The sequence below is a fragment of the Ahaetulla prasina genome, chromosome 18, assembly GCF_028640845.1.
Source record: "Ahaetulla prasina isolate Xishuangbanna chromosome 18, ASM2864084v1, whole genome shotgun sequence".
Classification (NCBI taxonomy): Eukaryota; Metazoa; Chordata; class Lepidosauria; order Squamata; family Colubridae; genus Ahaetulla; species Ahaetulla prasina.
This window is the reverse complement of record NC_080556.1, coordinates 4711930-4738933: the sequence shown is the minus strand read 5'-3', so window position 1 is coordinate 4738933 and position 27004 is coordinate 4711930. Positions and strand designations below refer to the sequence as shown.

The following is a 27004-nucleotide window of genomic DNA, read 5'->3' as shown; positions in this document are numbered from 1 at the left end:
TTTAAATAATTTAATAAATTAATTTTAAATTATTTTTTTTAAATACCTACATATATTGTTATGACAAAATAAATAAATAAAATAAAATAATTTTTATCAGAGACGAGAAAACAGCCTCCCGCCCACCGCTGAAGAGTCGCGCATGCGTACCGCAGACCCGCCTTCCCCGGAAGCGGGCCGCTCTTCTCCGAGCCCGTTTTCTGAAGCCGTCATTGGCCGGCAGCGGCAAAAAAACCCCATAAAAATAAAAAGCCGGCCAGCCGGGAGCCTATTGGCTTAGCGGGAGGAGAAAGAGGCGGGTCGCGCGGGCCCGAGGAAGGTCCTCATTGGCGAGTCTGAGGAAGTGGGCCGGCCGAAGCGGGGAAGGACGAAGGGGGTTGCTAAGGTGAGTGAAGGCGCCGGCCGGGCAGAGGAGGGGAGGGGGAGGGGGAGGGAAGCCCCCTGGGAGGAGGAAGAAGAAGCCCCTCCCATTGCAAGGCTGGGCGGGGCTAAACCTTGGGCTGGGGGGGCAGGGACCTAGAGAGTTGGGGAGGGGGAGGCTTCTGCTCTGTCCCATCCCTCAATCCTAGACAAAGTTCTGAGTTCGAAACAAGCCAGGGAGCTGAATTCTTATGTATGAACAATTTCAGTATTTGAGAGTACAGATCTCCTGGGTGAGCAGGGGGTTGGATTAGATGATCTCCAAGGTCCCTTCCAACTCTTGTTACTGTTAAACCCAGAATAAGAGGCTTATTAACCTGGATGATGATGGATTACCGGCTGATTGTTCGGAGCCGAAGCAGATCCCGGGTGGAATTCGGCACTTCTGGTATTTCTGGTTTCCTTTTTTTAAACATTAATCGGAAGAAGCGAGTTGGAAAATCCCCGATTCCAGCTTTTAACTCTCTCTGCTGGATTGGTTCCCGCAGAGAGTTCGTGGATCGGCTGGATCCACTAGGATCACATCAGGTTGATCTGCTGTTGAAAACCATCCTGGCTTTGGATTTGATTGCCTTGGCACGCTTGGACTCTGCCCTGGGCAAAGTGGTTGTTGCCTTGGGACACACACACACATACACCCAGCAAAGCTTCACTGGTTTTAATTGGGACTAACTGGGGCCGGGGGGGAGAATTAAATTTTTAACCCGATCGCTTGGATCTGGCTGCCTGCCTTCCAGGCTAACCAAAGACTTAAAACCAATCGATAATATTTGCAACTGAATGGGACACAATCTCAGCAAAAGTACTGATTCATAGTTCTCGACTTACAAACCCTTCGTTGAAATGACCGTTTGAAAAAAAAAAAGGGACTTGTGTTTTCACACTTAACGACCGCCGCAGCGTCCCCGTGGTCACGGGATCCGAATTTGGGACGCTTGGCCAACGGGCATGGATTTTACGATTCATGCCTTCGCGGGATCCTTTTTTTTTGCGACCTTTGGACAAGCAAAGTCAGTTGGGGCAGCCAAATTCCCCTGAACCGTCGTGGGACGAAACGGAACGACCCGCAGAGATTCCCTGAACAAAACGGAGCTCATCTCACTGAACAAATTGCCTTTTTCATTTAGCGGTGGAAATTCTGGGAAATTCATGGTGGCCCTAAGTCGAGGACTACCGGCACCTATATTGAGGCAGGACTTTTCCTTTCAAGCAATTCTTTCGAGGTTGAGGTTGTTATAAGGGGGGGGGGGAAGGGAGGGAGAGAAAGCAAGCTAGACCAGTTCAACCGGCTAAACACCGATGGATCATTCCACCCCGTCTCCCCCACCACTCCGCACTCCCCAAAAAACAAACACATCCTTTTAAACTGGCTGTTTTGACAGCTCTGAATCGCCCTTCCCTTCACCTTCTTGTTCAAGATTTCGTTTCATTTCCACCGAGGGCCCCGGGCATCTGCTTCCGACTGTTGCAAGTAATAACAGGAGCTCTCTTCTTACCCTTGGAGGTTCTCCTGAGGCTCTGTTTCCATCTGCCTGGAGTTCTCGCCTCCGTTTTTTTTTCCCAGCGTCACCACCATGGCCGACCGCGAGGACGTTCACGGCTTGAAAGATGTGCTGGTCATGTTCCAGAGCTGTCTGAACGGCAAGGAAGAAATCCTCATGGATCCATATTTAGGGGGCTGGAAAGGATTAGTCAGGTAAGAAGCTTGGTCGTTCGATCTGCGCTTTGACCTAGGCTCAGAATCTGAAGCTGGGTTAGAGAAACAAAAACGGTGGGGTTAGAATACATTTTCGAGATTTTTCTATAAAAGATAGGACGGGTCAACGGCATTGCCCAGAGGATCATTGGTTGCCCTCTCCCCATTTTTGGGAGAGCTTTATAGCTCCCGCTGCCTTAAGAAAATTCAAAACGTTCTTAAAGATCCATCTCATCCTGGGCACTTTTTTTTTTTTTGAACTATTACCACTGGCAGACGGTACAGGATAATAATATAATATAATATAATATAACAACAGAGTTGGAAGGGACCTTGGAGGCCTTCTAGTCCAACCCCCTGCCCAGGCAGGAAACCCTACACCATCTCAGTCAGATGGTTATCCAACATTTTCTTAAAAATTTCCAGTGTTGGATCATTCACAACTTCTGCAGGCAAGTTGTTCCACTTATTAATTGTTCTAACTGTCAGGAAATTTCTCCTTAGTTCTAAGTTGCTTCTTTCTTTGATCAGTTTCCAATAAAGTCAAGAACAAATAGGCTGAAAAGCAGCTTCTATCCCAGAGCAATAACTATATTGAACTCTACTGTATAGTGCAATTTTTCAATTCAATTGTATAGAATGTGAAGGATGTGTCTTTGTGTTTTATTTTTATGGTTATAATGTACACTGAAGATGGCATTTAATTTCACTGTACAAGGTGCAATGACAATAAACTAACTAAATTAAAGTTAGTGACGGATCAGTCTAGCTGTCATGCCCTGTACAGTCAAACCTTGAGCTTCTCTGACAACTTTTTAGTTCAGACCTCACCCCGTGAGAAATGTTCTGTTGTTTCCACAACTGCCTGGATAATTGATGCGATTACATAAAAGACATAAATTACACTAAAAAAAAACACCTTTCCAACCTGAATTAGTTTGTGATTTTATTGAATTCAATGAATAGAATAAAATAGAGTAGAGTAGAGTAGAGTAGAATAGAATAGAATAGAATAGAATAGAATAGAATAGAATAGAATAGAATAGAATAGAATAGAATAGAATATTTTATTGGCCAAGCGTGATTGGACACACAAGGAATTTGTCTCTGGTGCATAGGCTCTCAGTGTACATAAAAGAAAAGATACCTTCATCAAGAACCATAAGCTACAACACTTAATGATAGTCATAGGCTACAAATAAGCAATCAGGAAACAATATCAATATAAATCGTAAGAATACAAGCAGCAAAGTTACAGTCATAAGTGGGAGGAGATGGGTGGTGGGAATGATGAGAAATTAATAGTAGTGCAGACTTAGTAAATAGTTCGACAGTGTTGAGGGACTTATTTGTTTAGCAGAGTGATGGTGTTCGGGGAAAAACAGTCCTTGTGTCTAGTTGTTCTGGTGTGCAGTGCTCTATAGCGTCCTTTTGAGGGTACAATGCAGGCATTATTTGCATATAGCCCCCCCAACAATCTGGAAATGGTCCAAGGATCTCCTGCTTGAGCGGGCGTTGGGACTAGAAGATTCCAATTCCGTTATTCTGTATCTGTATCCATTTATTCTATATCTGGCTCCTCATTTTACCTACCTCGGAAAGATCGAAGACTTGAGTCAACTTTTGAGCCCTGTCAGGGTCGAACTACAGGCGGGTGGGCAGAGTTTGCTGCAATAACGGCACTTAACCACTGCCTACGTCCAGCGGGTGTTGACTAAATCTGGAAGGGGGCATCCATTCCCATTACTTTATCATGACGAGGTCTTTCGGGTTTTTTTGTTGCTCTCTCTCCGTGCAGATTTCTGAACACAATGGGGCCAATCTTCTCCTTTATCTCCAAAGACGCGGTGACCAAAATCCAGATCATGGAGAACTTCCGCAGCAGCGAGCAGCAGGAGGACTACGTCACCTTCCAAGCCATGGTGAAGTACGAGCTGGCCAACGGGCTGGTGGATCTGAGGGAGCTTGGCTCCTACCCTGCCTCAGGCTGCCGAACTATCCTTCGCCTCCACCGGGCCCTGCGCTGGCTGCACCTGTTTTTGGAGGGCCTGAGGACTAGCGGCCCGAGTTCCAAGACATCAACGTTGTGCACAGATTCCTACAACGCTTCCCTGGCCAACTACCACCCCTGGATCGTCCGCAAGGCAGCCACCATGGCCTTCTACGCCTTGCCCACCCGCGACGCCTTCCTGGAAAACATGAGAGTGGGTACCACCGAGGAGGCCATTGAGATGTTGGGGGAGGCTCTGCCCTACATCAGCAGCGTCTACGAGATCACCGAAAACCTCTATGCGGAGCACAAGCTCCTCGACCTCCCCTGAGGTCCAAAGCTGAACCCAGAGCGGCAGCTCTTCCTGCTGCTGAAGCCCCCCCGGATTGCCTCGAAAATCATCTCCTGCTCTTATCAATCAGGTTTCTTCTTGGAAAGCTTTGAGGCCTTCAAACCATCCCTCTGTTTGGGTTTCTGGCACTGAAGCCTTTATGCCGTTTCCCCGATCAGAAAGCTCTCTTCCTGCCCCCTTTCCTCCTTCCAAAAGCTTTGATCCAGAAATGCATCCAGTCCCTGATCTCTTTCTTTTTCTTTCCTTCCTTCCTTCCTTTCCTTTCTCTTTCTTTCTTTTTCTTCCTTTTCTTTCTTTTTTCTTTCTCTCTCTCTCTCTTTCTTTTCCTTCCATCCTTCTTTCCTTCCTTCCTTCCTCCCACAGCCCACCATTACAGCCAACTCCTTTCCCGGATGAGGAACAACTTGGAACCGTGGCAAGGTTTTCCTTTCTGCTCTTGACAACCAATCAATCAGTCAACCAACGCCGGAGATGGCAGTCCTGCCAAAGTGCAGCTTTATTCCCCCATCCAAAACCTGGGAAAGTGCAGGCGGTAAGAGAGCGGGAGAATTTACTTAAGTGTAAAAGGAGACACGAGAGCCGAACGACTCGCCTTGCCTGGGTTTGGTTGAGCCACCCCTCTCATCCACAATCAAGGGTGTGGGTTTCCAGCCCAAGAAATGCAGTGCCTTCGACGAGGGTTTGTATCTAGCAAACGGTTAAAAGAGCTGGAGAAATATGGATGTTTTTGATCCCCTGAGATCGCTTTAGGGCAGGACTGGGCCAAAGGAGCCCTCCTTCTCAGCCTGTATCTGCCCATCTCAGTGATGGGAAGGATGCTGGGAATTCTAGTTCCAACACCTGAAAGGCCACTCCTGAAAGCAGTTTTAAGAACAGAAGCACTGCTGGATCCTCTTGCCAAATCTACAGGTGGAGGAGGAGGAGGAGGCAGTGCCCAAAAACCCTGTGAACAATCTCTCTTGAAGGCTGGAAGCTTAGCTAAGCGCTCTTACGACTCTTTGTCAAGGAGAGGTTTGAAGAAGGATCCTGGGATTATCCACACGCTGGTTCCTTAGCAGTTGCATCATCGCTCATCAACTGGAAAGCACGCAATCTTTGGAGCGGGGAGAAAAATAATAATAGCCATGAAGACAATCCATTGATTAGCACCGACAATGTACATCGGCAACGCCTTTTCTGCTTCCATCGCTGTTGTTCTTGTCGTCTCCCAACACACATCTCTTAACCTTTCTCCCTTTATGTTGGCAGTGCACTTAAAAAGAGTCTTTTAGGGCTACACTTCCGCAGCCTCCTACTCAAGGGCATTGGCTTGGTTCTGAAAGAGGCCTCAACCAAGCGAGACAATCAAGACAATTTTCTAGGGCTTCACTTCTTTTCCTTGACGGCTGAATTATTGGGCACACCTTGTTCCACACACTCCAAAAAAAACACACCAAAAAAATTGTGCCGTTCAAGCAGCGCAGGGCTATGCTAAGAGATGAAAAAGACAGACTTTTCTGCGCTACGGGCTAAAAAAAAACACAAAACAAAACAAGGAAACCGCCGGTGACTTGAACATTTTCATTTCCTTTTGTGATCTGGTGACCCACCTCTCTACTTCATGTCGATCCTTGCAACTTTTAGGCAGCTAGCACATCAAAGGAAGAGGCTGGGCCACCAATTGCTAAGCTTACACTTCCAGCTTTGAAGGAATCCACACACGTAAGTCCTTTTAAAGCCAGGCCAGTATTTAAAACCGGTATTCCTTCATTTGCAACCAACCGTACTGCTGTCGCTTCATTCTGTTTGAAAAGTGAGCTTAGCGGCTCACCCCTAACAATTGGAGCTATTGGTTTCAGCCGACTCTGAGCAGCCCTTCTACCCTTCCCGATTATTTATTTATTACAGCCCGAATCTCTGCCTGCCGATTATTATTTTTATTTCAAAGGGAAGTAGTCGGGCGAGGGGGAGGATCCTTCCTCTTCCACACCATTGCAAAACATTAAATTCAGCACCGATTAAAGGCTGCCGCTGTACCTCTGATATTAAGACAATCCAACGGCGTTCGTTTATATGTGTGTATGTGTGTCTTTCAAAGTGGGAGTATTGGTTGTTGTTGTGTTTTTTTTGTCACAGTGTTTTGAGAAGATTCCCTGTTTTATTTCTTTCTTGGTACCGATGTAATTTAAGGTATATTTTTTTATATTTTCTACCTCCGATCTGTTGAAATTACAAGTGCTTTTTTTTGGGGGGGGGTGCCCTAGAAGGAGATTTCCCCCTAGAACCTGGATGTATTCTGCATTGACTCTTGTCCTTTACCGCTTGCATTGCTCGGCCTGAAATAAAACATCTCTACTGCAGCTCAAAACAGATGTGGTTTTTTTTTTCTGCCATTCCAGCAGCTGGAAGATGGCAGGAAACAAATTGGGGGGGGGGGAAGAAAGGCCCTTCTCTCCATCTTCACCCCACACTTCCCTCCTAGTTTTTTAGAATATGAGCAGACTGGCTTGTCCCATTCCAAGGGGTTCATCTGAGTTAAGATCCAAACAAAACTCGTATTGCCAGGCTGCGGCAAATGGAAGGATGGCAAATACCAGTTGAGCCACCTGGAGGTGAACAGAACGTTCCAGCATTGCAAAATTATGACATTCTGGACATCATTTAAGCATTTCAGACGCCGAGTTTCATCCTTTGATGAACGCTTGACATCATGACATTGTAATAATATTATACCACATCACAGACAATTGTATATTTGATATTTGCCCTACAGTCTTACCTGTTGTGACCCAGGCCCAAGTAGGTAGTCAAAAACTTAGTCCGTGGAAAAATAAACTTTATTCGAACAGCTGGGAATTACGTCATTCCCAGCGTCGTTCAACTCAAAAGTAAAACAAATGCCTCCCAAACACAAATTCTTCAGTTATCTTACAAACCTTAGTCCAATTAGGCAAACTGCCAAAGGCCCTTCCTGGCAAATGTCCAGAAGCTACAAAAACAAAGACATACACGAAGCAGAAGATGCAGCTACAACGTTGTTTTCTGGCAAGCCTTATGGGAGGGGCCAATCATCTCTTGGCGCTACTCCTGAGTTGTCCTCTCTGCTTGAGCTGCTCTTGCCTTCTGGCAGCTCTTCTCATGCGTGGATTAGGAACAGGCTTCTCCTGTTCCTCTGCCTCACTACTATCAGTCTCTGGAGGCTCTGGATCCACACCTCACTCCCCGATGGCCCCGGCCCCACCTCAGCCTCATCGCTCTCCGACTCCGTTGCCAGCTCTGTAGGCTGCTGACGGACCACAACATTACCTGCCGAGAACCCATATCCTGCCTTTGGGGAAACACCTCCGGTTTTGCATTCGAACACAAAACCTGGAACGCAAGCTGGCCAAGCGGAACGCTGCATTAGCACGTGGATCAGTCAAAGCGTCCTCTGTGCCTATTTTGCTATTTTGCTAAACAAATTCACTCAGGACGGCCCTTCCAGGCAACTCGCACAGCTTTTTAGCATTCTTAAGAGGCATCCGGTTGTGAATCGCTGCTCGCTCAAAAGCTGCTTTGCAATGCAGCACAAGAAAACAATGCTCCTGCTAGTGGTCGGCCTTGCCTTCGATGTCGCCCCAGCCCTGCAACACAGCTGCTTGTCTTCCCAGTTTAGAAGGCCCGGGGACTACATCTTGGGTGGCCTGATCCCATTCACAGTTGGCACTACCAATCTGTCCAGCCAGACTTTGCCAGAGCTTCAGAACTGTGGGAGGTAAGAACAATGCCAACAGAAGCCGGTTATGTGGGGCAAAGATCCAGGATTTTTGGGGTCCAATTAAACACTTTCTGCAGTGCTGCTCTTTGCTCTAAATCAGGGCTGTCCAACCTCAGTGACTTTTAAAAGGTTCATGGATTTCAATAATGATGATAACGGTTACAGAGTTGGAAGGGAGCTTAGAGGTCATCTAGTTGAACCCCCTGCTCACACAGGGGACCTATACTAGGGATTCGAATTGCCGAACCGCCGACCTTTCTGATCGACAAGCTCAGCGTCTGAGCCACTGAGCCACCTAGCCAGGCTCAACTCCCATGCTTGGCTGGGGAATTCTGGGAGTTGAAGTCCACACGTCTTACAAGTCTCACCGAGGTTGCACACCCCTGTTCTACGGCCTTGTGATGTATCTGTATGTTGGAAGAGTGCAGTACTGCAGGCTACTTTTGCTACCTGCCGGCTGCCTGCAATTTCGCAGTTCGAATCTCACCAGGTTCGAGGTTGACTCAGCCTTCCATCTTTCCACGGTGGGTAAAATGAGGACCCAGATTGTTGGGGGCTAGAGGCTGATTTTATAAACCGCTTAGAGAGGGCTGTAAAGCACTGTAAAGCAGTATATAAGTCTAAGTGCTATTGCTATTTTCCTCCCTCCCTCCCTCTCTCCAGTTAGAATTTAGTATTGCAGGCTAACTCTGTCCACTGCCAGGAGTTCGATCCTGACCGACTGGCTCAAGGTTGACTCAGCCTTCCATCCTTCCGAGGTGGGTCAAATGAGGACCCAGATTGTTGGGGACAATAGGGCTGACTCTGTAAACTGTTTAGAGAGGGCCATAAGACACTGTGAAGTGGTATATAAGTCTAAATGCTATGGCTATTGCTATATAGACACTTTGAATACCGATCCATTCCGTTCTAACATTTCTAAAACACAGCAAAAGTTGAAATGCACATCGCATCTGCTATATCCTGAGGGTGGGCGTGTAGGAGTTGCATGCCGATCATGGAACAAGCCAATTAAAAGACAGAGACAACAGAAATATATATATATAATATCTCGGAATAAAATGTTGCCACCACCAATGAAGAAAGATCACAAAAGTGCATTTGTCACATAAAAGTAATAGCTTCTTTTAGAGTTTAAAATAGCATTTACACATAAGCAGCTATATATTAACTATACAGACAACTGGAGTTTTTCATACAATATCTACAAAGAAGCCCTCCCCAAAATTCAGAAAAAAGGAAGATGATATTAGAAATAAGGGGAGTGGGCCATTCACACATCATCAAGAACACAGTCTTGGGTACGACCCAATGCGAAGATATTTTAGAGAGTTGGTGGGCAGGGATTTCATTTCCTGCCTTTTAATTTCATTTACTTCAATTATTTTTTCCTCTACTGTACATAAAATTCTGTCTGCGTCATTCTCATTTCTGATTAGACTTAAGATGTTCCTGGGACTTCGCTCCTTACTGTCCAGTAAAATGCAACAAGCGGCTAACTCAAAATATCCAATTTCAATGTTTTCTCCAGGCCCAAAACAGACTCCCTAGTTGGCAACGGGAAGGATGAATGGGGAAGGCAGACATCCACAAAAACGTGGCTGGCTTATCCCATCACAGCTAGGTGCAAAACTTTGGGGAGTTGGGGATCTCCCTGAAGCAGAAAAAGGAGAATGTGTCAGAGATTTTAAAAGGGTAAATGCATCTTTCCCAAACCTTGTCTGAATCAATAAGCTGGAACATGCTTGCTTCGATGAATTCACAAGGACTAGCTTCTCTGCACGATTGATATCGGATCATGCTGGCCAGCAAGATAAAACAGCCACGTGGAACCACAATACAATGTTCTTCAAAGAGAAACATTTGCTACAGTTTGCCATTAGCTCTTAAAATCCAAGTATTAAGTCAGAATGGTTTTAAAAAATAACAACAGCCAGAACAAGGGGACCTGTTTCACCCCCACTACCATAGAGGACTATATAGAGAGAAAACCAGTGTGTGTTTGTATCAGTAGTGGGTTTCAAAACCAGTTGCTACCAGTTCGCTCGTGGGTGCGCACGTGATGTCCAGGCGGGTGGGCGGAGCCTCCCGCCGCCGCTACTAGTTCGCCCAAATCAGAGCGAACCAATAGCAACCCAAAACTGGTTTGTATGTTTTATATATATATGAAGAAGCAACTTGGGGCAGCAGTTGGGAATAGATTCCCTAGCTCTCTTTGATTACCAGATCTGGGAAAACAAAGTTATCGCCAAGTGCTTGGAGATTCACAGAGACCCAAGTGCCTGTCCTTGATATACATAGGTGCGATTGAAGATCTGCCTTTGCCAGATTGGTGCCCACTAATTCCCATCATCCACATCCAGGGAAAGGGGACAGCAGCAGGAAGGTTCTGCACTGTTCACACAGGACAAAAGCTGCCTTGTGTTGCGTTTGCATCACACTCCCCTAGCCAATGGTCAAGGTTGGAGGGAGGCACGGAATGGAGCCCCTTGAGGGAAGGGCACAGAAGGCCGTCTGGCATCTGGAATTCCGTAACAAGACTGGTTCAATTTTCCTCAAATTGTCCTGGGAGGTTGTTTTTTTTTCCCCCCCTCTCTCTCTCTCCTTCTCTGCCTTTTCACCATTTTCCCCTGAAGATCAAAAATGCGGCAGGTGATAAATGTCACACAAATAAGAGAACAACTGTGTAATTCCTCACCCCCTTCCTACACAACCCCTCTTCTTTCCTTCCTACTTTGATTGGCCTTTCAGAAAACCAGGATCTAGGCCACTTCCCCCCCCCCCTCAATGAAATCTTCTTAATTCAGAACGGGGGGACGGGACATAAACTGCAAACAATATCCAGATGCAAACACAGCCAGCAAAGTGCAAAAGTGGGGAAAGGCAGAATTTTCCTCATGTCAACAAAACCGTTGCACTTTCTTGCCATCCGGCTTGGAAACCTGGGTAGTGTGGCGGCTGTGTGTTTTTGTGTTAATGCTTCGGCCGTTTGCAACGTGTCAACGTGCAGGTGTCAAAGGAAAGGATTTCCCTTGGGCCAAATCTTCTCTGGAAACAGGAGCGCCCACAAGACATGCTTTTCCAAGGACAGCTGGACCGCTGGCTAGCAGAACAGCCAGAGCATAATAACAGAGTTGGAAGAGACCTTGGAGGTCTTCTAGCCCAACCCCTTGCTCAAGTAGGAAATGTTATAATTTCAGACAGGTGGTTACCCAATCTCTTCTTAAAAACCTCCAAGCGAAGGGGGGTTTCATTCTGCCATGGGAAGGTTTGGTCCAGTCTCAAAAAGGAAGGCAAAATTGTGGCGAGAGAGAGAGAGAGAGAGAAAGAGAGAAAGTGGCAAGACACAATTTAGGGTGTGTGACCATGAAAGGCAGGAATCCTCTTTTCTGTCTGTAGCAAGGAGAGGGATGGATGGAACACCACTTGGCAATAATTGCCTGCTGGACTGCTTGCTGAAGCCTTCGCAACCATCAGAATCTTCTTTCAAGGTGTAAAATCCGGCCACCCAAAAAAAGGTTCGGAGGAGAAAATTAACCCGTCGGGTTTCTCACAAAATGGTCTTCCCTTCTTAAGGGGAAAGGCTCAGCAGCTACAAAGAAAACCCTTAATGAAAAATAGCCCAAAGGAAGGAGGAAACAGACCTGCAGAGAGATCTTCACCCATCCTTGCAACGGGGTTCAAAAAAAAAAGAAAAAAAAGAACCCAGGCACACCCAATGTCACCCACGCCCCAGTTAGTTGTGTTGTCTTTATCAAAGCAAATCCTCGTCGTTCTAAGTTTTGATTTCCCCCTAGACTGGAAAAAAGGGAACCAGAATATATATATATAAGATATATATATATATATATTAAAGGTGCAAAATACGCAGGACCGGAGAATTGCCAATGTTGCTTCTGTTTCGTTTCGTTTTAAACCATGATATAAAATACAATCCCTTGGTTAAGCCAAAGAGAACACAGTAAAATTGCACTGAGAAAAAGTGCCACGCATAACGAAAGCTCATTTAAGAGATATCTAAGAGAGAACATCTATCAATCACATTCAGAAAAAAACGGAAGGGAAGGGAAGGGAAGTGGGGGGGGAGTGGAAAGGAGGTGGGAAGACAAAATATGCCCGATTGGCAGATTTAACATCCTGGAATCTCTCTTCCCCGTTTTTTTTTTGCTGGCAAAACACAATCAAGAGTCAGAAGGGTGTGACATGCAAAAGATTGTCAAGAGGGGTGGGGGCGGCGCATGGTGATTGGGAAGCGTGTAAGGGGGGTGTGTGTGTCGCTCTCTTTCCCCCGTTGCTTTGAAAGAGTCCTCTGCATGGACTCTCTAGGAAGGCACTTCTGTTCACATGATGTCCACGAAGAATTCGCACGGGTTGCCCATGGCTTTCTGGAAGGACTGGCGGCTGCCGGTCAGTTCGGGAGGGATGGAGCTAAGTTCCCGCACGGGGGGCCCTCCGGGCGGCCCGCTGATGGCGTAGATTTTGCCACCCAGCTTCGGGAAATTCCCCAGAGAAGGCAGCCCACCTGGCGGGCCGTAAGAGTGGTGGCTGCGAGGACTTCTCTCGCTGAGAGTGGCCGAGACGTGGCTGCGGTGGCTAAGCTGGCTGGGGGGCCGCTCGTGTCGCAAGACGCTCCCTCCACCCCTGCTCCAGGTGGCTGGGTCCGAACCGCTGCTGCTGCCGCCGCCTGCTGACTTGCGGTCCTTCTCCCGACGCCGGCTGTTCTCGCTGTTGCTTCGGTTAGAGCCGCTACTTTTGCTTCCTGCAAAGGGGAGGAGGTGAACGAGGAGGAGGAGGAGAAGGAACTGGATTAGGCCCGGGAGAAAAGAAGGCGGTCGGCATTTGCTCACCCGTAGGATGATGGGCGCCACGGAAAAAGTCCTTGGGAGTGATGAAGCAGAGCCCGCGGGATGAAGGCGGAGGAAGATGGGATGCGGAAACATGCGGAGATGCGCAAGCGAAGCAAAGCGGGAGCATGAGGTCAAAGGTTGGGTGCGAAGGGATGAAGCGAAGCAAATCAGACACTGATACGTCAGGATAAGGTACTGTGCAAATAATGGAGTCCCTGGGCTCCAAAATCCCAGGTTCGGGGGAGATTAGATTGACAGAGGAAACCCTGTAACTAAGGTTTTAGTTTTAGCAAGGTTCTCTGCCCGGTTGTTGGGTGGGCGTGGCCATGGTGGGTGTGGCTGAGTCAGCCTCCTGCACCATGGTGGGGGGGGGTTGCCCTCTCCAGGCCCCGGAGGCTTTCCTCGAGCCTCCAGGAGGGCGAAAACTGCCTCCCCAGGATCTGGAGGCCCTCTGGAGGACGGCTTTCCAAATTTCTGGTAGGCCTGTTTTTCGCCCTCCCCGAGCCTCCGTGCGCATTCTGCACTTTCCTGCATCCAAAACGGGCCGCGTGGGGGGCTCCTGGGAAAGGTGGGCTGGGGTGAACGTGGCCAGCCAGGAGTGGGATTTGGGGGTTCTCTGAACTGCACCGAATCTTAGCTAGAGGTTCTCCCGAACCCCTGCGAACCTCCAGCAGCCGACCCCTGCCTGTAACACAATGTTGCAGTGTTGACTACTCTCCGGCGGTTTTCAGCCCTCGCTCATAAAATATCCTATTCTTTTTTTTCAATAGCCCCTCTGCTCTCACAAGCTTGTGGGTGTGGTTGTCCCTCCCTTTGTTGTTGTTGTTTTTTTTGAAAAACAGGTCTGTACTTTATATATTTGGGCATACATCAAGGAAAACAGTGGCCCCCTGTGCTTCTTAGTTGCCTTTTTCGGCTATGGAGCCGGTTGGCACTCGCCATGGAAGTTGTGTGTTAGGAGAACTCGGCTGACAAATGATGCAACTGATTGAAAAATGGTTCCCATCAGTGGTAGAATTCAATTTTTTTTACTACCAGTTCTATGGATGTGGTGTGGTGGGCATGGCAGGGGAAGGATACTGCAAAATCCCCATTCCCGCCCCAGGAGTGGGGGAAGGATATTGCAAAATCTCCATTCCCTCCCAACGCCTGGGGGAAGGGTATTGCAAAATCTCCATTCCCACCGCACTCTGGGGCCAGCCAGAGGTGGCATTTGCCAGTTGTCTGAACTACTCAAAATTTCCGCTACCAGTTCGCCCAAACCTGCTGAATAGCACCCCTGGTTCCCACTGAACTGGCTGTTTTGAACGATCAACCTTAGGCAGGAGAGCTGGGGGTGGGAAGTCTGAACTAAGAAAAAATATGTTCCCCCCCCCAAAATGCAAGGGCTCCAAAATTAGTTGCAAGGCAGAGAATAGATAAAACCTTTTAGGGTTACAAAGGAAAGTGCTTGGATTCCTATCTTCAAAGGTCGTGCTCAGAAATTCAGGGATGGACAATGAGGGAGAGGCTTTTGAGTGCGTTGTGATAGGATTCCTAACACAGAAAACAGACTATTGGCTTTCTAGCAGAAAAGTGGCTTCCCTGGATGTATTTTCCTTGAGAAAAGAACTAGATGGATCCCCCCACCTCTCCAGCTACCTGTTTTTCCTTCCTTCTATTGTCAACTTCCATTGGGAAGATGCTCAACGGCAGCAAAATACGAAAGCTCAAGAGCTAGCTTGCCATCCTTGCTTGCCCACAGGCTGTTGTGGTCTGCCAGCAGCAGCCTGCGGAGCTGGCAATGGAGTCGGACAACCATGAGGCTGAGGAAGAGCATGGGCCAGTCCTGGAGGCTGGGGAAGGCCCAGAAGAGGGCTCTGCATCGGAGGCTGAGGTGGGGCCAGGGCCATTGGGGAGTGAGGACTCCAGAGCCTCCAGAGGCGGACAGTAGTGAGGCAGAGGAACAGGAGAAGCCTGTTCCTAGTGCACGCATGAGAAGAGTTGCCAGAAGGCAAGAGCAGCTCAAGCAAAAAGGACAACTCGGAAGTAAGGCCAAGAGATGATTGGCCCCTCCCATAAGGCTTAAAAGACCAGCAATGGCGTTTGTGCTCTTTGCCGGAAAGTTGATAGCTTTGTCTTGTTGCATTTGTATCGGTGTCTTTTGAACTTTTGCCAAGAAAGGCCTTTGGCAGTTTGCCTACTTGGACCAAGGTTGGTGATAGGAGTGAGGAATTTGTGTTGGGAGGAATTTGCTTTAATTCAGTTGAACTACGCTGAGAATGAAGTAATTCTCAGCTGCTTGAATAAAGTTTGTTTGTTTTTACACTGACTGAGTTTCCTACTACCTACTTGGGCCTGGGTCACAACACAGGCTAACTTTGCTGAGTGATGTCTTCTAGAAACCACCTCTTTCTGAGCACAGAACTTTCCATGGTGCTGAAATGTCCACAAAAGGTTGAGGTGTGATTTAAAATTGTTGACTTGTGACTTTGAAAAACTCTAGCTCAGTGTTGGGATTCACATATTGTAGCAACCGGTTCGCCCAGGACCAGAAATGTGAGCGTGCGCGCATGCACGCATGCTTTTCTCGTGCGCGCGCCATCCGCGCATGCTTGCGGCATCACAAAACACGGCAATCCGCTCCCGCGTGCCATCCACACATGCGCGCGGTGTCAAACAACACAGTAATTCGCTCATGTGCAGCGTTCAAAACACAGCGATATAGGATCCAGAAGCCCACTGCAGGTTGCTACTACCGGTTCGTCCGAACCGGTCCGAACCGGCTGAATCCCACCACTGTTCTAGCTGCAACCGAGATTGGTTTCTGATTCTCTGGGAATTCTGCAAGCAGTAATGGCAGGGCACAGGGTGCTTTTTAAATACAGGGTTTTTTTAAAAAAAAAAAAAATTAAAGGACTTAGATGAGGAAGCGGGGAGAAACAAGTTCAAAATTCCAGAGGACGGGAGAAAGAAAAAGAGATGAGAATCTACATGGACTGAAAATGAGCTTTGGAAAGGGAGGAAAAAATATGCTTACCAATCCTTTATGAATCCTTCAATCTAAGGCTTGCTCGGGATAAAACAAGGGAAGAGCAATTACCGAAAGCAAAGTTCCTTACCCAAGAGGAACGTCAGAGGAGCAACACTTAAAACAACAACACATATCAGCCAGAATAGCTACTTAAATGACTCTGGCCCTCTTTTCACATATACACTCATAAAACAGCTGCGTACAAAGTACTGCTTGACTTACAACCACAACTCAGCCCAAAATTTCTGTCGTTAAGCAGGATATTTCTTAAGCGAGTTTTGCCCCCAGTTTACGACCTCTCCTGCCATAGTCATTAAAGTGAACCACTACAGTTGTTAAGTAACATGATTGTTAAATAAATCTGCCTTCCCTCTTGGTTTTGCGTGTCAGAAGGTCGCAAAAGGAGATCACGTGACCCCCCCGGAGGGACACTGCGACCGTCATAAACATGAGTCCCAAGTGTCTGAATTTTCAGTCACGTGATCTTGGGGATGCTGCAATGGTTGTAAGTCATAGAGTCACTTTTTTCAATTTGAACTGTCGTTAAGTCAAGGACCACCTATACTTTGCTGGCAAGCTGGGAGCTCTGCAAGAGCCAGCACTGAGTTCAGAATTCAGGTTGTTGTTGTTGTTGTTGTTGGGAACAATGCTCATCCTTGGACACTTGCTGGCTGGAACAAACCCCTTTGTCGACATTTGCACGGTGTGTCGTGAATCGCAAAGGCATCACCCCGGAGGCGCAATCTGAAGAGCACCGAGCTAAGGATCAGCACAGTTTGCAGCTGCTAAAGGTTTCCCCTGATCAGGTTAAGGAACCCGTGTGAATCCAGGCAGGGCAGCTCAGCTGAACGTCGGTCCCCTGACCTGGCGGCGGTAAGCTAGGAGTCGGAACCCCGTGCAAGATGGACGCAAGGGGTCCGTGAGGAGGGAGAGGCAAAGCGAGCGCAGGGACGGGGAGAGAGGAAGAAAGAACGCGGAACAGCCAGGTGAGCAGGAAGGCAGAAGAAGCTGGCATCCGAGAGAGCCTACCTTCGCTGTGCTGGCTTCCCGCGCTGCCACTGCCGTAACTGAAGCCAGGGTCCTGGTAGGCTGGCGGGAAACACGGAGGGCCAAGGGGATACTGGTAAGGATAACCTTGCCCCAGCGGCCAAGGCGTGGAGGGGTGCGGGAGGGGGCCCAGGGTGTCTTGGTCAGAAGCCCCGCTGGAACCGTTGTTGAGGTTCATTGCAGCCATATCTGGAAGAAAGGGGGGAAAGGGAGAGGGAGAGAGAGAGGGAGGGAGACAGAGGGGGAGGGCGAGAGAGAGGGACGGAGACGGAGAGAGAGAGGGAGGGAGAGGGGGGAGGGAGGAAGAGCAGGAGGAAGGGAGAAAGATGGGGAAGGAGAGAGATGGGGAGGGAGGGAGAGAGGGAGAGGGAGGTAGAAAGAGGGAGACAGGGAGGCGAGGGAGGAAGAGCAGGAGGAAGGAGAAAGATGGGGAAGGAGAGATGGGGAGGGAGGGAGAGGAGAGAGGGGGAGGGAGGGAGGGGAGGGAGAGAGAGGGAGGGAGAGAGGGGGAGGGAGGGAGAAAGAGCAGGAGGGAAGGAGAGAGATGGGGAGGGAGGGAGCAGGAGAGAGGGAGAGAGGGGGAGGGAGGAGAAGAACAGGTCAATAAGCAGAGAGCTCGAGTGAACTCCTACCTGAGAACCAGTAGTTTTCCCTCAAACTGGATCAGATAAAATTTAATTTTAATTTTTTAGATTTTTTTTTTAAAAATCCCACCTTTATTCTTCTATTATTTTTATAAATAACTCCAAGGTGACAAGTGTATCTACTATCCCTAACATTCTTCCTCCTCCTGTTTCCCCACAATACCAACCCTGTGAGTTGGGTTGGGCTGCAAGAGAAAGACCGGCCCAAAGTCACCCACCCAGCTGGCTTTCATGCCTAAAGCGGGACTAGAATTCCCCGTCTCCTGGTTTCTACCAGGCGCCTTAACCGCTAGACCAAACTGGCCTTTCTTCGCTCCACGAAAGGAAGTCTTTTCAATAGAAACGCTAATATCTGTTAAGTCGGCAAGTTTTGACTCTCGGGAGGAGTTAGGGAAGCAGCTTGCAACTCTCTTTTGGGGAACACTTTTTCCTTTTTTTAAAAAAAATAAATCCCAATCTACACTTGGGATTTCCTGGTGGTCTCCCATCCCAGAACAGACCAGCTGTTTCGTGATTCCTCACGGTCAGATAGCTGCTGTCCACAACTGAAGCAAGAATGGGAAAGAGGCAATGATGATGTTTTTTACAAATAGAGAGAGAGAGACACGTGGGAAGTTGATAGTTTTAAGTGTCAAGGTTCCAGGTAATACATCCCCAGCAATGAGAACTCCGAGGCAGGCACATTCCTCAGCAAACAGTCGTTGTAGTATCTCAAATGCCCACTGACATTCCAAAGTCCAGTTGAAGGGTTGGCCAGGCCAGGCTTTCTGGTTCCCTCCCCAGTTTTTAGTAGTTCCGTGATACGAAAGCTATTTTGGCAAAGGAGAGTCATCTGGACCATAGTGGATTTGTTTTAAAAACAAGCCCGTTTCACCACCTGCCCAGGGCTCCCATCAGCAAAAAAAACCTAGCTCAATTGTTTATGAAGCAAATGTAAAGGCTACATGGGCACGCGGTGGCTCAGTGGCTAAGACGCTGAGCTTGTCGAGCGAAAGGTCGGCCGTTCAGCGGTTCGAATCCCTAGCACCGCGTCACGGGGGTGAGCTCCCGTGACTTGTCCCAGCTTCTGCCAACCTAGCAGTTTCAAAAGCAGGTAAAAAATGCAAGTGGAAAAAAATAGGGACCACCTTTGGTGGGAAGGGAAGGGCGTTCCGTGCGCCTTTGGCGTTGAGTCATGCCGGCTACATGACCACGGAGACGTCTTCGGACAGCGCTGGCTGTTCCGCTTTGAAACTGAGATGAGCACCGCCCCCTAGAGTCGGGAACGACTAGCACACATGTGCGAGGGGAACCTTTACCTTTTATAGGCTACATGGAGTTCCCTGCAGAATCATATCAGATGGGAGGAGGGTCCAATTTATAGCAAAATTTTGGAGGGGGTTTATAAAGTCCATTGGTTGACATTAAGGGCTTGCTTTAATTTCAAGGTGAGTTCCCCTTTTCTAATTGTGTAGAAAGAGACATGTGCATAAATACAAATAGACCAAAAACAGAACACGCCAGCCGAAGTAAGCAAAGGGAAAACTACCCAAAAGAGCAGCTTTATCCAAAGGAGACGTGCCACAGAGGCTACTTACTGCCACAAAGATCTCCAAACACATAATAGCACTGCTCCGAGAAAGTAATCTTATTCACAGTGTGTCTGAGGTAGCCGTGCTTCAGCATGCTGCTGGCGTATTTCCGGGCTTCTCGGCGGTCTTTGAAATCTTCCACGTGGGTGTAAAGCCAGTCTACGACATCTGCTCCTGCAAAGAAGAAGCAGAAAGATATCTATCTATCTATCTATCTATCTATCTATCTATCTATCTATCTATCTATCTATCTATCTATCTATCTATCTATCTATCTATCTATCTATCTACCTATCTACCTACCTACCTACCTACCTACCTACCTACCTACCTACCTACCTACCTACCTACCTATTACCTACCTACCTAATTTATCTATTTATCTAATTTATCTACCTACCTACCTACCTACCTACCTACCTACCTACCTACCTACCTAATAGAACAGAATAGAATAGAATAGAATAGAATAGAATAGAATAGAATAGAATAGAATAGAATAGAATAGAATAGAATAGAATAGAATAGAATAGAATAGAATAGAATAGAATAGAATAGAATAGAATTTTTTTATTGGCCAAGTGTGATTGGACACACAAGGAATTTGTCTTTGGTGCATACGCACCAAAGTATAGTGTACTTTGTGTACATAAAAGAAAACGTTCTCTCAGTGTACATAAAAGAAAAGATACGTTCATCAAGGTACAACATTTACAACACAAATGATGGTCAATATATCAATATAAATCATAAGGATTGCCAGCAACAAAGTTACAGTCATACAGTCATAAGTGGAAAGAGATGGGTGATGGGAACGATGAGAAGATTAATAGTAGTGCAGATTTAGTACATAGTTTGACAGTGTTGAGGGAATTATTTGTTTAGCAGAGTGATGGCCTTCGGGGAAAAACTGTTCTTGTGTCTAGTTGTTCTGGTGTGCAGTGCTCTATAGCGTCGTTTTGAGGGTAGGAGTTGAAACAGTTTATATCCTGGATGTGAGGGATCTGCAAATATTTTCACGGCCCTCTTTTTGACTCTTGCAGTATACAGGTCCTCAATGGAAGGCAGGTTGGTAGCAATTATTTTTTCTGCAGTTCTAATTATCCTCTGAAGTCTATGTCTTTCTTGTTGGGTTGCAGAACCGAACCAGACTATAGAGTTATAGTTATAATCTACCTATCTACCTAATCTACCCTATCTATCTATCTATCTATCTATCTATCTATCTATCTATCTATCTATCTATCTATCTATCTATCTATCTATCTATCTATCACTTCTCTCTCTCTCATCTAGTTTTATCTACCTACCTACCTATCTATATCTACCTACCTACCTACTTACCAACCATCTATCATTTTTCTCTTTCATCTAGTTATCTATCTATATTTACCTATCTATCATCTATCTATCATTTCTACTGTAAATCTCTATCTCTATCTCTCTATCTATCATTTCTCTGTTTCGAGATAGATAGATAGATAGATAGATAGATAGATAGATAGATAGATAGATAGATAGATAGATAGTCAGTCAGTCAGTCAGTCAGTCAGTCAGTCAGTCAGTCAGTCAGTGGGGGGAGCCGGATTCACTTAATGAGGGTAGGTGATTCGCTTAACGACAGTGGCAAAATAAGTCATAAAATGAGGCCCAACTCTCTTGACATCTGTCTTACTTAGCAACAGACATATGGTCGTTAGACAGGGACTACTGTAAGTTGCCATTCAAAATCAGATACTCTGACAACTGCCAAGGTACAGCCTGAGTTATCCTCTAATCATCTGTCAAACCTAGGCAATGAAACTTTTCTTTGTAAATCCCAAAGGATGTCCGGGGTCATTCTGGATTGATCGGGGATAAAATCCTGAGCAACGCTTCCACAGGAAGTTTATTATTTATTTTATTTGTTTTATTTAGGAGGTTGATACTGCCACCTGTTCGCACATGGCGACTCAAGGCGACTTACGAGAACATAAAAACCTCATATAAAAAACAATAATAAAAAGAGAATCATGTAATCAATTAATAAAATATAATAAAATAACCCTCCACAACCCGCCCTGGTGAAAACATATTACACAAGCCATTGAATGGGCTCCACCTCACTCTGCGTTCCCCAAACCCGCTGGCATAATCAGGTCTTCAGCGCCTTCTGGAAGAGGGACAGAGCGGGGGCCATTCTAATCTTTGGGGGGGTGTTTGATGTTCCAAGAGAGAGGGAGCCACCACAGAGAAGGCCCTTCTTCTGGGACCCACCAGGTGTATCTCCCTAGGGCAGTGATGGTGAACCTTTTCGGCACCGAGTGCGCATCTGGGCCACAACCCACGAAGAGGAGCCCAGGGCACATGCGCGCCCCCGAAAATGAACTTCCAGTTTCAGCTACTGAAGTTCTGGTTCCAGCCAGCTACTCTTCCGGCTTTCTGGCACGTATGCATATGCGACGATCAGCCGGCCGGCGCACATCCTCCCAGAGGAAAACGGAAGACCAGCTCTTCAAGTTTTCGGCACTGCCGCATGCAAAAAGGCCAGTGGATCGTCGCAGATGCTTGCACGCCAGAAACCCGGAGGAGGAACGGGCGACGCCATGCGTGCCAGGCGACATGGCTCCTCGTGCCACTTCAGGCACACGTGCCAGAGTTTCAGTGGTGGGTTGCTACCAGTTCTCCCTGGTTTGGGAGAGCTGGTAGTGGAAATCTTGACCTGTGAGCGAACCGGTTCTCTCCGTCTGTCAATTGGGCCCTCTCGCTCATCCCCACGCTATACATACCTTTATTCCTTCGTTTTTAGCCCAGCTGTAAGGCATGGCAGAGTGGATTGCCATGCCTCAGCTGTATTTTTATTAAATGCGCTTGCGCAAAGCGCAAGTTCGGCGCACGTGCGAGCGTAGCAAGCAGGTGCGTGGCGATCACGCGCAAAGCATGTGCATGAACCGAACTGGTGGTAAAACTGCTTAGAAACCACCACTGCAGAGTGTTTTGTCTGCGCCCCCCCGAGCCGGGGGCCCTGCCAGAAAGTGAGGGGGAAGGGCCATCAGGACTTACCTCTGGAGCACCGGCTTCCCTGGCTCAGCTCCAGGAGCCAGAGGCAGGCTAGGTGGGAGAGATAATGAGGCCTCCGTCCCCTGACTCTTTCCTCCCCCCAGGCCACGCCTCCAGACCCGACTGATGGCAATCAGGCCTGGCTGGACCCTAGGTTTCATAGGCAGGAGAGGCGGGAACAACAGAAGCAGGGGTGGGGCAGGCCTAGGAAGTGCTGAGTCATGGAGCCACACCCCACAGGATATAAAAGCAGTGAGGGCTGCTATGCTTCTTCGTAGCAGGCAAATCAACTGCTTAACTAGAGCTGAAGTACTGTTTGTTCCTGGTTGACCCATCGGCATCAAGCGAGATAACAGAGACACTCGGCAGACACTCGCTAGTTTGCTGCCAGAAGCTGATAGTTGTCGGCTAATTAAGTCATCACTCGGACTGAGGCGAGGGGGGAAAGAACACAGAGGTTCACAAACACGGCCCTAGGGGGTGGGAGTTGCTGAGGGCAAACAAATTATTTTTTACCTGGTTCCTCATAGCCGCATTGAAAAGAAAAAAAAAACTTGGGAGACATTTGAATACCGAACTGGGAAGAGCTTACCGATCACCGCGTTGGAGATGGTGATTTTCAACCACATCCTGTCCCGAATTTCCAGCCCTGAATCCGGCAACTGCATCACTTTGACAATGGTGGCCATGTCGGTTTTCACTGTCAACGGAGTCTCGTCCAATTCTGAAAGGGGGGGGGAAGGAAGATCGGAGATGCTGATTCCGCGGAAGGAGGATTGGTCAGGAGAGGAAAAAGAAGAGCAAGGCAGAGGGAAAGAAAGCAACCTCACACAGGGGCAGCCTCTTGCGAGAATGGAAGGGAAATTTCTGCTTTGGGTGTGTGTGTGTTTGTGTCTGTGTGTGACCATAATAAAATCAGATTTGGTTAGCTTGTTTCTGAACTTTGTGGGACTTGGGCAGGGTGCCAAAGAAGACAAAGTTTTGTGATAAGGCCGAAGGACTTTTTCTGAAGGACTTTGTTTCGGGCTTCATTTGGACTAAGCTGGGAATGAAGTAATTCTCATTTGTTCTAATAAAATACGTCTGTTTAGGACCGATTTGTGTCTGGTAATAACTACTCGAACCTAGGTCACAACACTCAGCGCCTTAGCCGCTGAGCCACCGTGTCCTTTTCCTTCGGTGGGAGTTTTCTTCCTAGGCCTTTTTTTTTTTTTAACTGCGCTCTGTGCTCAGAAATTGTAAATAAATTGTAAATCTGTCATCCTTGGGATAGACTTGGTAGGTAGGCCAAATCTAGCCTACACATCTGGTTAACCAGCCGTCATAATATTGCAGCCCAAAATGAGGAACAGAACACGAACGTTCAAATGGCTCAGGCAGTGTAATGCAAGACGCCCCACCCAGGCTATTTTGCCCCCACCCATCCCCCAAGGCTCCTGGCATCTGGATGCAACCAAGCCTTGACCGGAGGACACTAAATGATGGAGGCAGTTCGGTTAGTAGCAAGAAAAGCGGTGTGGATTTTTTGGCTTTGCCGTGTTGACCGTCGGAAAGGGAGGTGGGTGGGCGCTGCTGACTGCCGTAATTCCGAGTCTTGTTTCATTTCCTTTGAACAGAGTTGGAAGGGACTCTAGAGGTCATCTAATCCAACCTCCTGCTCAAGGAGGAGACCCTGGCCTATAAAGTGAAATTCCAACTTGGGGGTCTGCTTTGGTCTCCTGGTGTGGGGCTTTGGGTGAAGGCTGGAGGGAAGCGCCGCTGGTGGCGAAGAACCGGAGGGCCTCGTTCCAGTGGGACTGCATCATGGCCTGGAACTGGCTGACCATCTCAGCCCACTGAGCCTCCAGGCGCCGGTACCTGGCCTTGCACTCCCGCAGGTCTTCCCTCTGCTTGGAAAGCCTATGCTCCTAGTCCTCAGTGAGATGCTTCTACTGAGCCTCCTTCTCGGTCAGATCCTGTTTTGCCAACTCTTTCTCCTGGTGGCTGCTTAGCTCCAACAGCTGCTTCCTGTTGGGGCCCTAAGGAGCCCAGGTAGGCAGGCAAGGAGTGGCTGGGAGGGGAGGGGCGAGTAGAGGCACCCCTCGACGCAAGTGACATCAAGTTGGCCACGCCCACCTAGTCACATGACCACCTAGCCACGCCCACCCAGCCAGTCAGTAAGCAGATCACATTAGTGGTCCGCGGGATTTAAAATTATGAATTTAGTGGTCCCTGAGGTCCGAAAGGTTGGTGACCCCTGGACTAGAGGACCTCTAAGCTCCCTTCCGACCAAAGAACTGCTCTGGATGGGAACCTTCAGAGAGGCCCTTTAATCCTAGAGTGCACTAAGCGTCTGGACTGGTGATTGTTGGGCAAAGAAGAATTGGTCTTCTTTTAGGGCTCCTCTCTCTTAAAGGGCCAGAAATCATTTTAATGTGTATTTATTTGGGGGAAGGGTTAAGGTTTGAGGGCCAGTGTGATGTGTGTGGTGGGAGAGGGCACTGTCTCTTTTTATCTCTACTCTGCCAGCCCTGCGCAGGAAGGAAACCTGCCTGGTCCTGGCGGCAGGGTGACTTACTTTCCGAATCGGGAATTGAGCTTGTTAGTGAGGAGCTGGTAGAAGTGATGATGCTCATGGAAGGACTCATACCGTAACGGGGGTACGCTCCCGTCAAAGCCGTGGTATGAGAAATCCAGGCCGCGGGGTCGATCGGCCGCACCGGCTCAGCTGGAGGGAGGAGGAGGAGGAGGAAGGAAAGAAGAAAAACAAAGCAGTCAGCCCAACATTGTTTCAGTTTCAGTTTCAGTTTCAACCTCAGTGGGGGGGAGAATAATAATGTTTTGAACCAAGAGGCCATGCGAAATGTTCACAAGCCCGCGCTTCTAACCACATCACAGAAGGGGCGGGGGGGGGGAATCCCCTTCTCTACAGCCAGCTCGAAAACGCAGATTGCCAATGTTTTCAAAAAGTATGGATTCCTTCAATCAAGCTCAGCTCTTAGTAAGCACAGAAGCAGTGGGCTTTTGATCTGGTAGGGGATGTTTTGCCTATTTGTCTTGAGCTTTCCTAGTTAGTTCCTCCAGAACTAACCGGACAAAAATCCTGCATCAGCTAAGATGGGCTATGATCTACTGTATAGCTGCGCCATAAAGGTAAAGGTTCCCCTCGCACGTATGTGCTAGTCGTTCCCAACTCTAGGGGGCAGTGCTCATCTCCATTTCAAAGCCGAGGAGCCAGCGCTGTCCAAAGACGTCTCCGTGGTCATGTGGCCGGCATGACTCAAGGCGAAAGGCACACGGAATGCTGTTCCCTTCCCACCAAAGGTGGTCCCTATTTTTCGACTTGCATTTTTTTACCTGCTTTAGAACTGCTAGGTTGGCAGAAGCTGGGACAGGTAACGGGAGCTCACCCCGTCACATGGCACTAGGGATTCGAACTGCTGAGCTTTCGATAGACAAGCTCAGCGTGTTAGCCACTGAGCCACCACGTCCCTGCAGCTGCACCATGGTAAGCTATTAAAAATTGATCTCTCTTCCTCTGGCATAGTTTTCCTCCATTGCCACAACCTGCCCATCCATCCATCCATCCATCCATCCATTCACTCACTCACTCACTCATTCATTCATTCATTCATATTGAGCATTTTTGAACCTCCCTTATCTTTCAAAGAAAGAGAATACTGACTGAATTCCATCCCTGCATATTACTGTATTTCTGATCACCCAAGGAAACCAAACAATTCATTAACCATCAGGGTGATTTCAAAACATCTTCCTTGGCTCTCTATAGAACGTCTATATTTACAATACAGGAAAAACTAAGACATACCTCACCATCATCATATTCCTATATAAAAAAAAAAAGTCTGAGAAGATTTGGTAACAAGAGTAAGGCGCTCCCAAATATTTATTTATTTACTTATTTATTTATTAAATGCATAGGCTACCCATCTCGGCTAGAAGCGATATGAATATGAAGCATTGCTCTGTGCAATTTTTACCAAACGTAGAAGGATGTTGACTAAAAAAATACTTGATATTCCTTAACGCCGAAAACTGTAGCAAGGAGTGGTCACTCACCCCTGGGGATTGTGAAGTAACTCCTGGGGGTAGGGTCCCAGCATTTGGCCACTGTTAAGCTGATGGGTCTGGGAAAAGAAAACCATAATAATAATGATAATAATGATAATAATGATAATAATGATAATAATGATAATAATGATAATAATAATAACAACAACAATAATAACAACAACAACAATGTACAATTTATTGACATCGCGGTATCAGGAGATGCCAGAGTCGGAAAAAAAGAACTGGAAAAAATCACGAAATATCACGGCCCGGCCATCGAAACTACATGGCTATGGATGAAACATGTCACAGTGGTACCCATTGTCATCGGGGCACTTGGCACCATGTCCAAGAATTGTATAAGATACATCAACCAATTGCAGCTTCCTGCAATAACACCAGTGGAACTGCAAAAAACTGCACTACTTGGAACATCGTACATCTTAAGAAGGTACTTGGTTGATACCAAGGACGCTGGCAGCAACCCCTATCAATCACTAGCACCAGTCAGTGGTATTTGTGATGCATTTTTGAATGTTCAGTTGACTGAGTTTCATGTTTAATGAATAAAGTAAATAATAATAATAATAAAGTAA

At 47.5% G+C, this 27004-nt stretch overlaps 2 protein-coding genes across 5 annotated transcripts in view; one reads left to right on the top strand and one right to left on the bottom strand.

The window, feature by feature from the left end:
- The first annotated feature begins 260 nt into the window (after window positions 1-260).
- CPTP (ceramide-1-phosphate transfer protein) lies at window positions 261-5950 on the top strand. Of its 3 annotated transcripts, none has more exons than XM_058161469.1 (3): window positions 261-385; window positions 1985-2116; window positions 3915-5950. In XM_058161469.1, the coding sequence occupies exons 2-3, from the start codon at window positions 1995-1997 to the stop codon at window positions 4435-4437; spliced, it is 645 nt and encodes a 214-aa protein (XP_058017452.1). In that variant the 5' UTR covers window positions 261-385; window positions 1985-1994; the 3' UTR covers window positions 4438-5950. The 3 variants fall into 3 exon arrangements, with proteins under 3 accessions (XP_058017452.1, XP_058017451.1, XP_058017453.1); XM_058161468.1 differs by having other exon boundaries at window positions 349-385; window positions 1925-2116; XM_058161470.1 differs by lacking the exon at window positions 261-385 and adding an exon at window positions 541-808.
- A 754-nt stretch (window positions 5951-6704) lies between these two features.
- The window catches only part of DVL1 (dishevelled segment polarity protein 1), an 82631-nt gene continuing 62331 nt past the window's right edge, over window positions 6705-27004 (bottom strand). Inside the window, exons 10-15 of one of the 2 annotated variants that reach the window (XM_058161465.1) lie at window positions 26415-26482; window positions 24913-25062; window positions 22948-23079; window positions 19323-19490; window positions 17084-17290; window positions 6705-12953 (exon numbers count right to left, since the gene is read on the bottom strand). In XM_058161465.1, coding sequence (XP_058017448.1) covers window positions 12535-12953; window positions 17084-17290; window positions 19323-19490; window positions 22948-23079; window positions 24913-25062; window positions 26415-26482 — 1144 coding nt within the window. In that variant the 3' untranslated portion in view covers window positions 6705-12534. The remainder of the gene's footprint in view (window positions 12954-17083; window positions 17291-19322; window positions 19491-22947; window positions 23080-24912; window positions 25063-26414; window positions 26483-27004) is intronic. The other variant, XM_058161466.1, reaches the window with a different exon arrangement.

Coding starts and splice junctions, on each gene's coding strand:
- CPTP (XM_058161469.1), top strand. CDS start 1,995: ATGGCCGACCGCGAGGACGTTCACGGCTTGAAAGATGTGCTGGTCATG. Junction 2,117..3,914: donor GGCTGGAAAGGATTAGTCAG/GTAAGAAGCTTG, acceptor CTCTCCGTGCAG/ATTTCTGAACACAATGGGGC.